The sequence below is a fragment of the Saccopteryx bilineata genome, chromosome 8 (assembly GCF_036850765.1).
Source record: "Saccopteryx bilineata isolate mSacBil1 chromosome 8, mSacBil1_pri_phased_curated, whole genome shotgun sequence".
Lineage (NCBI taxonomy): Eukaryota > Metazoa > Chordata > Mammalia > Chiroptera > Emballonuridae > Saccopteryx > Saccopteryx bilineata.
Genome location: NC_089497.1, coordinates 92168883 through 92184742, shown reverse-complemented (window position 1 = coordinate 92184742; position 15860 = coordinate 92168883). Strand labels below are relative to the sequence as shown.

Genomic DNA, 15860 nt, shown 5'->3' with positions numbered 1-15860 from the left:
CCAGACTCGGAGCAGTCGTGGCTAGCGATTGTGGTTGTAAAGTTGAATGGTCGTGGGTTGCATGGGTCGTAAGTCGATCAATATTTGTAATCTGTTCTTTTTTTTTAAAATATTTTATTTATTGATTTTTAGAGGGGGGAGAGAGAGAGAGAGAGAGAGAGAGAAAGGGGAGGAGCAGGAAGCATCAACTCCCATATGTGCCTTGACCAGGCAAGCCCAGGGTTTCGAACCAGCAACCTCCATGTTCCAGGTTGATGCTTTATCCCACTGCGCCACCACAGGTCAGGCCTGTAATCTGTTCTTGAAATATTTACCCATTTTGGAGCACAATTATTAATCAATGTTTTCTGCATACCATATGATTAAAACTTAGTGTATAAAAATAAAGCTATACTAGCCTTTGGCAGAGATGCCTGGCAGATGAGCTAAAAAATATATATATATATTAATTAAAAAAAGTGGCTATATTAATATCAGACTACTATGAACTTTTAAACAAAGAATATTGTTGATAAAAAGGAGCATTCCATGATAAAAGGGTTTATTAATTAGCATAGCATTCTTTTTTATATAGTCAATTACAGAGTTGAAATATAGAATGAATGATATTATAATAAAAATAAAATAAAATCAATCAATAAAAATTTAAATTAACTATTAAAGAAATGTGTTGTCATAAAGTTTGAGAATATTATTTTTAGGTTAAAAATTTAATAAAAAATAAATTCAAGTGTACTTAAAAATCAATTTTTTGGTGAAGGGATTTCTATAAAATTTATATAATGAGTACTGATACATCCTAAATTCATATAAGGAGATTTAGAATAAAGGAGAGCTGGGTCTCCACTTCTATTTTCTTAGACTTTTCTAATGTTTTTCTATTACCTTTTGGAAATATAAAATGATGCCAGGTAAGAAAAATCAGGGAATACATAAAGAAAATACAAATATATCAATTTGAAAAATAAGTGTGTTTAAAATATTGTTTTTGTCAATTGCTTTATTTCTTGTGTCAGGTATAAGTAAACAAGATAGAAATATAACTATTAAACATTTAATATAATTAATCAATTTCATATTACACATATTAAAAGACTATTATTGAGTGCATTTCTAGTAGATAAAGAAGTTATGGGCCTGACCTATGGTGGCGCAATGGATAAAGCTTCAGCCTGGACTGCTGAGGTTGCCGGTTCGAAACCCTGGGCTTGCCCGGTCAAGGCACGTAGGAGAGTTGACGCTTTCTGCTCCTCCCTCAATTCTCTCTCTCTCCCCCTCTCCCTCTCTCCTCTAAAATGAATAATTAATTAATTAATTAAAAAAGAAGTTATGGTAATGTGAATGAAACACTGCTCAGTGTATGTGATGAAAAATAATTCAAATCAGAAAGTTCGTTGTTCTAGAAATCTGAACTCAGATTTTTGAATGATTATAATTGTGATTTAGTAGGTAAAAAAAATGCTTATTATGAAATTGTCTCAATTATTTCCAAAACATCTTGTGCACTAAGAAATTATTGCTTTGCATTGTTTGATCACACCTAACTCCCAGTACAAAAATCAGAAACACATTTATTTATTTATTTATTATTATTACTTTATTAAGTGAGAAGTGGGAGGCAGAGTGACAGACTCCTGCATTTGCCCTGACTAGGAGCCATCTAGCAAGTCCTCCATCCAAGGATGCTCTGCCCATCTGGGGCTGTTGCTCTGTTGCTCAGCAATAGAGCTATTTTAGTGCCTGAGGAGAGGTCATGGAGCCATCCTCAGCACCCAGGACCAACATTCTCAAATCAGTTAAGCCGTGTCTGCATGAGGGGAAGAAAGAGAGAAGAAAGAGGGGGAGTAGTGGAGAAGCAGATGGTCACTTCTCCTGTGTGCCCTGACTGGTAATTGAACCTGGGACATCCACACACTGGGCCCACATTGTACCAATGAGCCAGCTGGCCAGGAATTATTTTTTTTTCCATGAGACAGAGAGAGAGATAGACAGGGACATACAGACAGGAAGGGAGAGAGATAAAAAGCATCAACTCGTTGTTGTGGTACTTTAGTTGTTTATTGATTGCTTTCTTGGAATTCTTCTTGTTATTTTTTATAGATCAGTGAATTATGAGGCTGAAATTTTAGTAATATATTTTAATATTAATTTAATAAAGTATTACTTTTGTGATAAATTTCCTTACAATATAAAAGAACAAATAATAAATAAAATACATGAGAATAGCAGCAGGTATGATGGTATAAAGTTACTTACAAATTAATTATTTGTTTTCATGATATCAAAATAAGATAAAATATAAGTGACTTGTGTCATAGCATTTATTTCTGGCAAAAGCATGTTAAGAAGCATTAACAATTTTAAAGGAGTTCTGAATAAATGAATTCTCACCAAAAAAACAAAAGCATATTAATTGCCTCAATTTTGCAGGTTACTTTTATTGGTTTGAAAACTTGGTTAATTTTTTAATGTTATGCCAGAATGTTAAACTTGGATGGAAACTAAGTTTAATGTTACATTAAAATAGATTGAAGTAGAGTATGCTTGGTAGAGGAAAAACTGAATTATTTTTTACATAAAGAAGGAATGCAATGCCCTGTCCATGATAAGGTATATTTCAATATATTAGTAAGGAAGTATATTTATATACCCATTCTAAAGATAAGAAAAAAAAAGTAAAAAGTTTTAAATAACTTGTCTAAGGTCATATGTACATAGAATCTGTGGAAAGATTGACATTGAACATGTCAGGGCAAGTATATATGACAAGGAAGACTGTATAACTGCTCTTCGAATGGCTACCTTTGAAGAAGTCTAAGAGAAGAATTTTAAATATAGCAACCAGAGAAGATATAGTAAACAAAAGATGCTTTACAATTGTAGGACACAACTGGAGAGGTTCTGGAATAATGATCTTCTTCTATGTTACATTATTATCTAATTTTACTTTGGCTTAATTTCCTTCTTTAGCTGCTCTGGTTTTGCTGATATCTTAAGTTTGATTTCACCAATTTCTTTTACCACTGGAATAGTGCTGAAAGAATTTCATTAAATGCTGCTTAATTAAATTTGTCGGTCACCAAGTTATTGCTTGGATGAATAATTAATGGAGATATGTTAAATTGATATTTCAACATATATTAGTATAGGATAATGGATGCAATGTACATACAAACCTGTGTGCTATTTGGGTAACATTTTAAGTTCACTTTTAGAGCAGGGATTGAAGATAAAGCAAAAACAATAAAAATACATAAAGGTGGTAGCTGTAATTAACAAAGACCAAATTATATTATGACTTCTGTTTTGTAAGTAATCTCAAAAGGTGCAATTAAAGATACCAAATTTGAACACCATTTAATGTTACTATAGATTAAGGTTTTCTTTATTTTTGTCATGAAGACAAAGTATAAACATTTTTATATACTTTAGAAATTAGTAATATACTTTAAAGTTACTGAAAAAATGAGTTCCTTCAGCTGAGAAATAAAAGGTTTAGATTCCCTTAAAATGCAAATGGGGAGAGGCTGGGCTTTTATCTTTATCCAGATGGAGTGATTAAAACTAGATTAGCCTTCCCAACATAAACAATTATAATCCTGGACAACAACAACAGAAAAACAAAACAATGTTTCAGAAATTAGATATTAGACAACACAAGTATATGATGTTTGAGACAAGGAGAACTCCGGGATGAGCCTGTGTTATTCTGGTTACTCATGAGGATAATCTACTATGCAGGATGCTTGAGCCTAAACAGAGTGCAGTGGCTCCACTGAGCCTGATACAGAAACAAGTTACGAAATACGAAGAACCCAGAATCTGTGGGGCAACGACTTCAGAAAGAAGAGACCTAGACAAAGGTTGTGAGCTAGAATTCTCGTCATGAATTTCCTGCAGATCACTGGCTGAGGCCTGAGCTAACTACATGCAGAATAAGAATATAAGCAGCATACCAAAGATGCTGCAGGTCTGAGAGCAGAAAAGAGATGGGACAAGTTAGGGAATAATAATTACCATAATATCAACAGAACTTTGTTTATATCTTTTTAATACTGTACTGATACTCAGTGTTCAGATGAGTGGAAGTCCATACCCTAAGCATAAGAATTATACTGAGAGCTAGTTTATGCCCACCCTAACAGAACCTTAAACTGAGTACCTGAAATATCCTCAGAGAAGACAGACTTGTGCATTTAAGTGCAGCCAAATTGGAAGGTCTATAAAATATCTTGAACCTGCAATGTATCCACTTTGACAAAATATAAAACCAAGCCTATTATACATTTTAGACAAATTCAATTCTATACACATCCCTTAATTGAACTGCCTGGTAAATGAAACACATTTATCAGTGGACACATATATTCTTCAGAGGAAGAAAATATAACATAGTTTCTACTGCATATCATCCACAAAGTTAGCATAAATTTGAATATTATTAGGCATGCAAAGAAATAGGAAAATACAGACTAATCCCATGAACCAGATATTGAATGAACAAACAAACCTCAAAAGTATTTTAAATATAGTTAAGAACTTAAAGAACAATATCTTTTTAAATAGGAAACAAAGGATAACTCTTAACAAAGAAATAAAACTACTAAAAAAAGGAAACTTTCAATCTGAAAATGAAAGTGAAGTAAAAAATTCAGTTAATAAGTTCAACTAAAAATTGGAGAAAGTAGAGTCACAGAGCTTGAAAAGAAATCAATAACAACAAAAAAAATTACCTACCTTGAAAAGTAGAAGCAAAATTAAAAATAGGAAGAAGAACCTCAGTGAGCTATGGCACACTATTATCCAGCCTAGTGTATGTGTAATGGGGGCTTAGGAGAAGATTTGAATGTGAATAATGCATAAAAAATATTTGCTGATATATTGATTCAAAATAATTCATATATGACACTAAAAATCAACAGAAAGTATCTTAGAAACTGCAAACCCCTTTTAAAAATACAAAAAAAAATTACAACAGGTAACATTATGGACAAATTATTGAAAATCAAAGAGTAAGAGAAAATTTAAACATCAACTTGGGGTGTTGAGAAGGGGGAGATGTTGCATGTAAGGATAAAATCTTATGAATAAAGGCTTTGTTTACATCACAAACTGAAGAGACAAGAAGATAATAAAACACATCTTTACATGATGAAATTTTTTAAAATGATGAACTCAGAATTTTATATTCTTATAAAACTTCTTTCAATTAAAGTAAAATAAAGAGACTTTTATATAAAAGAAAGCTGACAGAATTTGTAACAAACCAATCTGCACGATGAAAAATCTAAAGGTTGTTCTCAATATTAAGAAAAATGATACCAAGCCTTGGTCAGTTGTCTCAGTGGTTGAGTGTTGGCCTGGCATGTGGGTGTCCCAGGTTTGATTCCTGGTAAGGTATACAGGAGAAGTGAGCACCTGCTTCTCCACCCTTCTTCCTCTCTCTTCTCTTTATCTCTCTTTACCCCTCCCAGAGCCAAGGCTCCATTGTAGCAAGTTGGCCTGGGCACTGAGGATGGGTCCATGGCCTTCACCTCAGGCAGTAGAATGGCTTCAATTGCAATGGAGCAATGCCTCAGATGGGCAAAGCTTCACTTCCTAGTGAACTTGTCAGGAGGATCTCGGTTGGGTGCATGCAAGAGTCTGTCTCTCTGCCTACCCTCTTCTCACTTAAGAAATATACAAAAAAGGCCCTGGTCGGTTAGCTCAGTGGTAGAGCATCAGCCTATCATGTGGGAGTCCGGGTTCAATTCCCAGCCAGGGCACACAGGAGGCGCCCATCTGCTTCTCCACCCCTCCCCCTCTCCTTCCTCTCTGTCTCTCTCTTCCCCTCCCGCAGCCAAGGCTCCATTGGAGCAAAGTTGGCCCAGGCGCTGAGGATAGCTCTGTAGCCTCTGCCTCAGGCGCTAGAATGGCTCTGATTGTGGCACAGCGATGCCCCAGATGGGCAGAGCATCGCCCCCTGGTGGGCATGCCGGGTGGATCCCGGTAGGGCACATGCGGGAGTCTGTCTGACTGCCTCCCCTTCAGACTGCCTCTGAAGTTTCCAACTTCAAAAAAATACAAAAACAAAAACAAAAAAACCCCAAAACAAAACAAAAAAAAAGAAATATACAAAAAAAAAGAAAAAGAAAAAAATAGGTACCTAATACCAGAGGAAAACTAGAACCCATTGAAAAGAATAAGGAATATAAATAATAAATACAAAAACCATATTTTCCTTTTCATTTATCAAGTTACATAAAGATAACTAATTATTAAAAACATATTTTTAAAGGAATTTGATATTAATACATTGACTAAATATATGACAACAATATGAAAAACATGGGAGGTGAATGCATGAAGCCATACTCATAGTGTCTAACATTTGTGAAGTTGTAAGAGTGAAATAGAAAATGAGCCTGACCTGTGGTGGCACAGTGTATAAAGCGTCGACCTGGAAATGCTGAGGTCGCCGGTTGGAAACCCTGGGCTTGCCTGGTCAAGGCACATATGGGAGTTGATGCTTCCAGCTCCTCCCCCCCCTTCTCTCCCTCTGTCTCTCCCTCTCCTCTCTAAAATGAATAATAAAAAAAATTAAAAAAAAAGAAAATGAGAAGCATGAATTGTGAAGAAAGTGAGAAATATCAGTTGCAATATCAGTTGCAAAGTGTAAAGTGGTTCAGTATTAACTCTAAGTAGATTCTTATGTTAAAGAAATAATTATTGGACCTAAAGGAATCACTGGAAAAAATTAAAGGCAAACTAAAACATCTAAATATAAATGAAAATAAGAATATTATTAGTTAATGTAAAAAATATAAAAAGGGCCTGACCTGTGCTGGCACAGTGGATAAAGCATCGACCTGGAAATGCTGAGGTCACCGGTTCGAAACCCTGGGCTTGCCTGGTCAAGGCACCTATGGGAGTTGATGCTTCCAGCTCCTCCCCACCTTCTCTCTCTGTCTCTCCTCTCTGTCTCTTCCTCTCCTCTCTAAAATGAATAAATAAATAAATAATTTAAAAAATATTTAAAAAAATATAAAAAGGAGTAATGGGAAGAATAAAAAAGAGAACAGAAAAAAAAAAAAAAACAACAACAAAAAGAAGCAAGATGGAAGTGAAATAAGCCAGACACAAAAAGACTACTATCATATGCTATCACATATATGTGGAATATAAAGAACAATATAAATGAACAATATTGAAATGGACATATAGATTCAGAGAACTGATTGAAGTCAGAGGGAAAGGATATTGGGGCACAGGCTAATAAGTGGTGATGAGATTAAGTACTAATTGGTAGTTACAAATAGGCATGAAGGTATAAAATACTGTATGAGGAATACATTTAACAATACCGTACCAGTTATCTGTGGTGCCAGATGGGCATATGAATTATTGGAGAGAACTTGTAACCTACATGAATATGTATCTGCTATGCTGTATACTTAAAAATAATAATAATAAAAAAAGTTGAATGCAAACTGTAACAAAAAAAAATTGGAAAAATCCCCCACAAAAATAAGCAAGATTGTGGAATTAAACAAAACCATGTTGATAATTATAAGAAATGCTAAGCAGATTAATTATACCAACTCTAAGAAAGGTTTCTAAAAAAACTTAAATGGGATGAATAAAAAAGATGGAACAAACTATATTATGTTAACATAGCGTGGTAACCTGGATGAGTCTATCTTAATATTAGACAAATCCAACTTCAGGATAAAGAAAGACATTTCATTATGATAAAAAGAGTCAGTGAAGGATACATAATCCCACATATGCACTGTATTAAGAACATTGATTTAAATTATTATTATTATTATTATTATTTTGTGGCAGAGACACACAGAGTCAGAGAGAGGGGCAGATAGGGAGACAGACAGAGTCAGAGAGAGGGGCAGATAGGGACAGACAGACAGGAAGGAAGAGAGATGAGAAACATCAATTCTTCGTTGCAGTTCCTTAGTTGTTCATTGATTTCTCATATATGCCTTGACTGGGGGGGCTACAGCAGACTGAGTGTCCCCTTGTTCAAGCCAGTGACTTTGGGCTCAAGCTGGTGAGCCTTGCTCAAATGAGATGAGCCCATGCTTAAGCTGGTGACCTCGGGGTCTTGAAACTGGGTCCTCCACATCCCAGTCCAATGTGCTATCCGCTGCGCCACCGCCTGGTCAGGCGAACATTGATTTAAATTATAAAGAGAAAATCAGCAGAGCTAAATGGAAAAATAAACTAAGCCACAATTATAGTTGAAGATTGTAATACTTTTTACTCAATCTTTGAAACAAGTGGAAACAATATTAGAGAGAATATTAGAAGACCCAAACAACCATATATTTATGAGATATACCATACTATATAACTGAAGAATTCACTTTTTTTTTTTAAGAACACAGAAAGTAATCACCCATAGAAGTCATATAACAGGTCATTCATAAAATAATTTTCAATATATTTCAAATGGGATATTTTCAAATAGTCTCTTACTAGAACTGGATTAAATTAGAAATTGACAACAAGATATCTAAAAATTATCCTAATCTTTGCACATTAAATAACAGACTACTAAATAACTCAGTGGCAAAATAAAAAAATCACAAAGAAAATTTCAATATTATTTTGAACCTAATTATATTGAAACATACAATGTATACTTGACATTATTTAAGGAGAATAATTTATTTACACATTTTATAAACCATAAACTTGAAAACTAATATTTCTGATTTATAACTACTAATTCTACTTTTTGACTTCTTTATGTATCATTTTTAGGTAATGTGGAAGTAGAAATCTGCAGTTTCTCCATCTTGTTATTATTGGAATTTAGAATGAATAATTCTTTGTTGTAGGGGCTGTTTTTTAACAGGGTGTTTAGCAGCTTCCCAGGCCTTTACTTTAATGGGAACAACCACATTCCCAGTCATGGTGCTCAAAAACAGCTCCAGACATTATTCCCTGGTTTGAGAACTGCAGAGTTAGATTTTCACCAGTAGCAATTATCAGTTTTGTTTCCACTGGAGTTGATGTAAGCATTCTAACCTATATGCTTTGAAAAAAAGATAATGCATACCAAGAGATTAACATTGCTTTTGCCATGTTGTTAACCCTCAACAAATATGAAAACTCTCTCTTCAACTTTGTAATGATGGATTATTTAAAAATCTCATTAACTGAGCCTGACCTTTGGTGGTGCAGTGGATAAAAGTATCGACCTAGAATGCTGAGGTTGCCAGTACAAACCTTGCACTTGTCTGGTCAAGGCACATTGTGGGATTTGATGCTTCCTGCTCCTACCCCCTTTCTCTCTCTCTCACTCTCTCAGCTCTCTAAAATGAATAAACAAATTTAAAAATTAAAAAAGAACACATGCAGACTGGTGCAGCCACTGTGGAAAACAGTATGGAGATTCCTCAAAAAACTGAAAATTGAACTGCCTTTTGACCCAGCTATCCCACTTTTAGGAATATACCCCAAGGACACCATAGAATGGCTCCAAAAAGAGAAATGCACCCCCATGTTTGTGGCAGCATTGTTCACAATAGCGAAGATCTGGAAACAGCCCAAGTGTCCGTCAGAGGACGAGTGGATTAAAAAGCTTTGGTACATATATACTATGGAATACTACTCAGCCATAAGAAATGATGACATCGGATCATTTACAATAACATGGACGGACCTTGATAACATTATACGGAGCGAAATAAATCAGAAAAAAAAACAACTAAGAACTATATGAATCCATACATAGAAGGGACATAAAAATGAGACTCAGAGACATGAACAAGAATGTGATGGCAACAGGAGTGGGGGGTTGGGGGAGGGGAGATGGGGTGAAGAAGGAGTGAGGGGTTGGGGGAGGGGAGGGGCACAAAGAAAACCAGATAGAAGGTGACAGAAGACAATTTAACTTTGGGGGAGGGGTACACAGTGCAATCAAATGTCAAAGTAATCTAGAGATATTTTCTCTCAACATATGTACCCTGATTTATCAATGTCACTGCATTAAATTTAATAAATTTAAAAAAATTGTTAAAAAAATAAAAAAAAGAACACAAAAAAACCCTCATTATCTGAAATGACAAATCACAAATCATTATGGCTAAACTACTTAAAAAGTTTACTTTTATCTTTTAATAATATGTTTATATAAATTGATCATTACAATTCAAATATGTTTAAACCTTTATTAATTTCCCATTAACAAATGGTAATCATAAATTAGGATTAAACAATTTATTCTATTGTGTCAGATTCTATTCTTTGATTTGTCACTACCCTGGTTCCATAAACAAGACATTTACCACATCTGATTCTCAATGTTCTCCACTGTGACAAAAGAAAATATAAATTTCTCGATGATTTTAACATACAAAATATGAGTGCTTTAAAATTTATAGGTATTGATAATTTTAGAAAAGATTACCTTTTAAATTATGTATAATCTCAATTATAAGAAAGAATTGAAAATATATTTAAATTATTTAATATGAATATGGCCTTTAGGAAAAGAACAAAATGAGATATAAGTAATTCAGAAATAAGATGATCCTTATTAAGCAAAAATGTAAATTGACATTGAGAAGGCATAAATTATTGCGGAACTTCAAATAATAGAATAGCTTGTGTAACTATAAAATATATATACAGTATCTATATATTTTTTACTTAAACTAGCCTTTACAAAATTTCATTCAACTATTAAATAAATATTTGTTAAATATATATACCCAAGTCAGTTCTTTAAAGAATATAACCACAATTTTTATTTCAAGAAACTAGTTTAATCTAGTTAAGAAGCTCAGGATACAATGAAAGATAGTATACGGACAAGGTATAGTCAATAACTTCAGTGAGACTGAAAAATCAATCTGAAGAAATTATAACTCTAGAAAATAAAGATACACTAAATGAAACACATAGTTGCTGAGGACCCAAAACAATAGTAGGACTGATATCATTTAAAAGGGGAGGAGTACATGTCTTAAACAGAACAAGAAGGCGGCTAAACATGAAATCTTGGACATTCATGAGAAAACTGTTCTACCAACCAGCTAGGTCTTGTTGGAAAATATGGTTTGCAGCAGGATTAGAGAGGCCCTTTAATGCCAGGTAGAAGAATTTAGCTTCATACATGGTGGATTAGCATAATTTTTAAAAAAAAATTATTATACAAGAGTTTTGTTAAAAGATACATTCAGTAAGCTTGACCAGGCAGTTGCACAGTGGATAGAGAGTCAGACTGGGATATAGAGGACCCAGGTTTGAGACCCCGAGGTCGCCAGCTTGAGCACGGGCTTATCCGGTTTGAGCAAAGCTCACCCACTTGGACCCAGGGTCACTGGCTCGAGCAAGGGGTTACTCGATCTGCTATAGCCCCACGGGCAAGGCACATATGAGAAAGCAATCAATGAACAACAAAGGTGTTGCAACAAAAAACTAATGATTGATACTTCTCATCTCTCTCCATTCCTGTCTGTCTGTCCCTATCTATCCCTCTCTCTAACTCTCTCTCTGTCTCTGTAAAAAAAAAAAAAGAAAAAAAGATACATTCAGTAATGTGGAATACAGTAAATTTCTAATGGAAGTTAATAAAAAACAGCAATAATATCACTATCAACATTTTTTTCGGTTATAAAAAACAGTATGACAAGCCCTGGCTGGTTGACTCAGTGGTGGAGCATTAGCCCAGCATATGGATGTCCCTGGTTTGATTCCTGGCCAAGGCATACAGGAGAAGCACCCATCTGTTTCTCCACCCTTCCCTCATCTCCTTTCTTTTTATCTCTCTCTTCCCCTCCCATAGTCAAGGCTCCATTGGAGCAAAGATGGCCTGGGCACTGAGACTGGCTCCATGGCCTCTGCCTCAGGCACTAAGAAGAGCTTGCTTGCTAAGCAACACAGCAGTGCTAAGATGAGCAGTGTATCACTCCCTAGTAGGCATGCCAGGTGGATTCCAGTTGAGCACATGCGGGAGAGTCTTTCTGCCTCCCTGCTTCTCACTTCAGAAAAATACAAAAACAACAACAACAAGAAAAATAGTATGACAAATTGGATTAATGTATCAATTAATGGTGACTTTCTATAACATATATAAAAATAGATGTCCAAATTTTTTTATTATTCTAATTAATACAAGCTATTCCAAAATATTAGAAAATATACAAATTAGCATATATATTTAAACTTTTCTGACTCTTGAGGACATAATATTACACTATTTATAACATATGAGGGAACATATTTTATTTTGTGAAGTTTCTGATTATCTACCATCATCTATATGACTCCTCAGGTGGGTAACAACTTAGCTAAAAATGAGGAGCCTTGTACCTTCTGTCCAACACATGTCACCTGAAAGTTCTAAGCAGCCTATTAGGGGGGAAATCTATAAAATGGGCACTTACCCATATTTTGCAAACCCTGCATTTTGAGTAATCCAAGGATGAAATCCACCACCATGCTGCCCTTTAGTTTCCCTGAGCCATGTGTGTGTTTCTTTATGTATCAGATACCACTGTTCCCCTGCTTAAGAGAATGAGAAAAATATACATTTCTAGTCTTTCCTAGACCTGTTAACATTAAAATCTTTCAGGTTATGCCTGACCTGTGGTGGTATAGTGGATAAAGTGTAGATCTGGAACACTGAGGTCCCCGGTTTGAAACCCTGGTCTTGCCTGGTCAAAGCACATATAAGAAGCAACTATGAGTTGATGCTCCTCCCCCTTTTCTCTCTCTCTCTCTCTCTTTCTAAAATAAATAAATAAAATATTTAAAAATTTTTTCAGGTTAAAAAGCAAGGCCACAATAATTTTAATTCTTAAGGTAATTATTTATTTTCATACAAACTCTGACTACATGCTAAAGTGTTCTGCAATGTTTTAGAAATATGAGAAAACATTTTTCATAAAGGTTGTTTGATGATTTCCTTTAAGCATGCAGATGCAAGGAATTGAAATTCACTGTATAATAAAAAACTAAACCAGTTTAAAGTACAAATAATAAATATTTTACAGGTTCCTGTGCTTTTAATGAAGTCTACACCAGGCACCAAGCAAAACTAAACAAAACAAAACAAAGAATTAAAAAAATGGCACTTACCCATATTTTGCAAAATTTGCCCAGTGTTTCATTATGGATCTACTCAAAATTTCTTCAGCTTTTGTGTAATTTACTCTTCTTTCCAGAGGTAAAACAAAGACAAATTCAATTTCATAAGCATGCATCACTCCCATCCATTCAGGCCAAGGAAGTTTGGAGGACCGGTGTTCAAAATAGTAGAAAAAGGCATTATTTCTGAAAACTGAGAACTTTTTGGTGAACTCCAAGGCAGGGCATATGAAATTGTAATCCCCAACAACATCATCCAAGGCCTCATGGTAGTTTTCAGCTCTTGGATCTAACCAGTCCATATAATGAAAAAGGATCGATTCCCTTCCAAACTCACCTACTCCTCGAAAAAGTATTTTTAAACCATCTTGAAATTCTTTTCTAGTTATGATACTGTTGTTATCTTTGCTGAAACCAGGAGCACCATACACTAAAAACGCTGTCCCTTCATCTTTATTAACACCCACCATGATCTGGATTTTTTTGAACTGTCCAAGTTGGAGTAGTGTATCTGGCATGTCAGTGAGAAAATCACCTCCACACTTGGCCCAGAAGTTGCCGACAAGAGAGTATCTGAGGGGATAAGAAGTATTTCATTCAGAAGGATTTCCTGGGGATCTTTAATTCGAAGGCATTTGATGATTTCAGTCTCATTTTCTCAAAGCAACCAATAAATTTAGCTAAGGTCAAAGTTCTGTTTCTAGCTTCATAAAGAGATGTTACTGCCCAAGGGGCGTTAGAAGATCCACTTTGCAGAATGGCTCTGGTAAACAATGGATGGCTTCTAGGGGAAAGTAAGTGAAGGCTAACTGAAGCTGCTCCTGCACTCTCTCCAAAAAGAGTTACACTTTTAGGATTTCCACCAAAGGCTGCTATATTTTTTTGCACCCACTGATGTGGCAACTGTTGGTCAAAGAAGCTCATGTTCCCTGGTGCTTCCGAATTTCCTGATAAAACTAAAAATCTTAGAGCACCTAGCCTATAGTTCATTGAAACTACAATAACTCTTTCAACCCTTGTCAGAAACTTGCCATCATAAACATGTAAAGATGATGTTCCAGTTTGAAAACCACCACCATAAATCCATATCATTACAGTGGCGTTTTTAGGTCTAGGTGTTGGAATCCAGACATTTAGATATAAACAGTCTTCACTGAGGTCAGTATTTGGATTCCACATCTCTAACCCAAGGAAGCCAGGAAAACTCTGATCTGTGTTCTGATAGCAAGAATGTGCATATTTTGTGGCATTCCAAATATTGGACCAGTCAGTCAAAGATTGTGGCTTTTTGAACCGAAGTCTACCAAGAGGTGGCTGTGCATAGGGAATTCCAAGAAAAGCTGTTACTGTGCCACCAAGAACTGGCAAGTTCATCCCTCTAACCTTACCATTCATGGTTGTAATGACAATGTCTTCTTCAGTGTGTGATTTCCCAGTAAGAACCCAGAACAGAAGAAACCGCAAAAGAAATCGGATAAATGTGATTGTACCCTTGCTCTGCACACTGGTTTCTGAAAGAGAGGTGAGTAGGATGTTTTAGCAACCTCATGCATCTGACATTATATTTTATTGATAATGACTAAAATATAGTAGTTCTTATTAACCATGCACATGATGAAAATGAATAAATCGCAATCACTACAAAGGTTTGCGTTCACAACAAAAACAACTGGAGATATTTTAGTTTTCAGTTTAAAAAAATAAGTGAAATAAAAAAATAAAAATTATTTTACTTTAGAAAAATTTATTATCAAACCTTTGTAAAGAAAATTTACTATTCTAGAGGAAATTTGTTTCAACCGTGTATGTATACTTATTACCATACATAGCCCTACCATGAAGTGGCAATAAGTGGTAGTGTATTTATTATAGATATAATTTCTGCCTTGGTTAGAGAAGGAAATACAAGCACATGTATTCTCTGAAATATAAACAGTTCTAATCACAGCTACCTGGCACTTTACAAACTGTGAAGTAGGTTGAGAAACTTTAATGATCTTTAGTCTTCTATTATTGTCTTTTTCTGTTTCCATGGTCCCTTCCATGGTCCTTTATGCTCAGCGGTTTCTTCCCCTATGTAACCTTAGTCTATGGTCAGAAAAAATTTTGGAAAACCTATTCATTACATGTTAGGTAACAAAAAATACAGTAAGCATCTTTTATCTTACACATTATGAAAATTAACAAGTTTGCTACCATTATAAGACCTAGAAGAAAAACTGACAAGGGAAGGTGACAAATATATACCAAATAATTTTTCTGAAATTCAATAACTGTGAAATCTTCTCTACTGGAATTACAAAGTCCATGGAGAAAACCAGGGGTTGATAATACAATGCACTGGTGGAGATACTGACTTAGAAGGAATTTTACACTCAGAAATTACTCAATGCATATTTTTTAATTTGTTAATTATTAAAGTATAATGCAACTAGTAAGGGTAAATATGTTAGCATGGTAAGATATAGTTTGATAGTTAAAACAAGTGAAATAAGACTAAAGCTGAGAAATTACTAAAAAAAAGTGGGGGAAGCAAAAGTAATCATGGCAACCTACAAAAGTATATCTTTTGGCATTTTAATAAATAATATTTATTTGATGATATGAGGACACCATTTGGGGAAATCAAAGTTTTGTTAAATATTCATAATGCATTCTTGAGTTTTTAAAAATAAAATAATTAAAAATCAGCTTCTGAAACTTTATGTAGCAAAGAGGGACAGAGAAATGTAATCCAAATATATTTTTTCATAGAGCTTTAT

General features: G+C 34.7%; 1 protein-coding gene across 1 annotated transcript in view; it reads right to left on the bottom strand.

The window, feature by feature from the left end:
- Nucleotides 1-15860, bottom strand: part of BCHE (butyrylcholinesterase) — a 94755-nt gene that overhangs the window by 60916 nt on the left and 17979 nt on the right. Inside the window, 3 exon segments of the mRNA XM_066240822.1 lie at nt 13090-13636; nt 13639-13758; nt 13761-14609. Of these exon segments, the coding sequence (XP_066096919.1) occupies nt 13090-13636; nt 13639-13758; nt 13761-14609 (1516 nt within the window).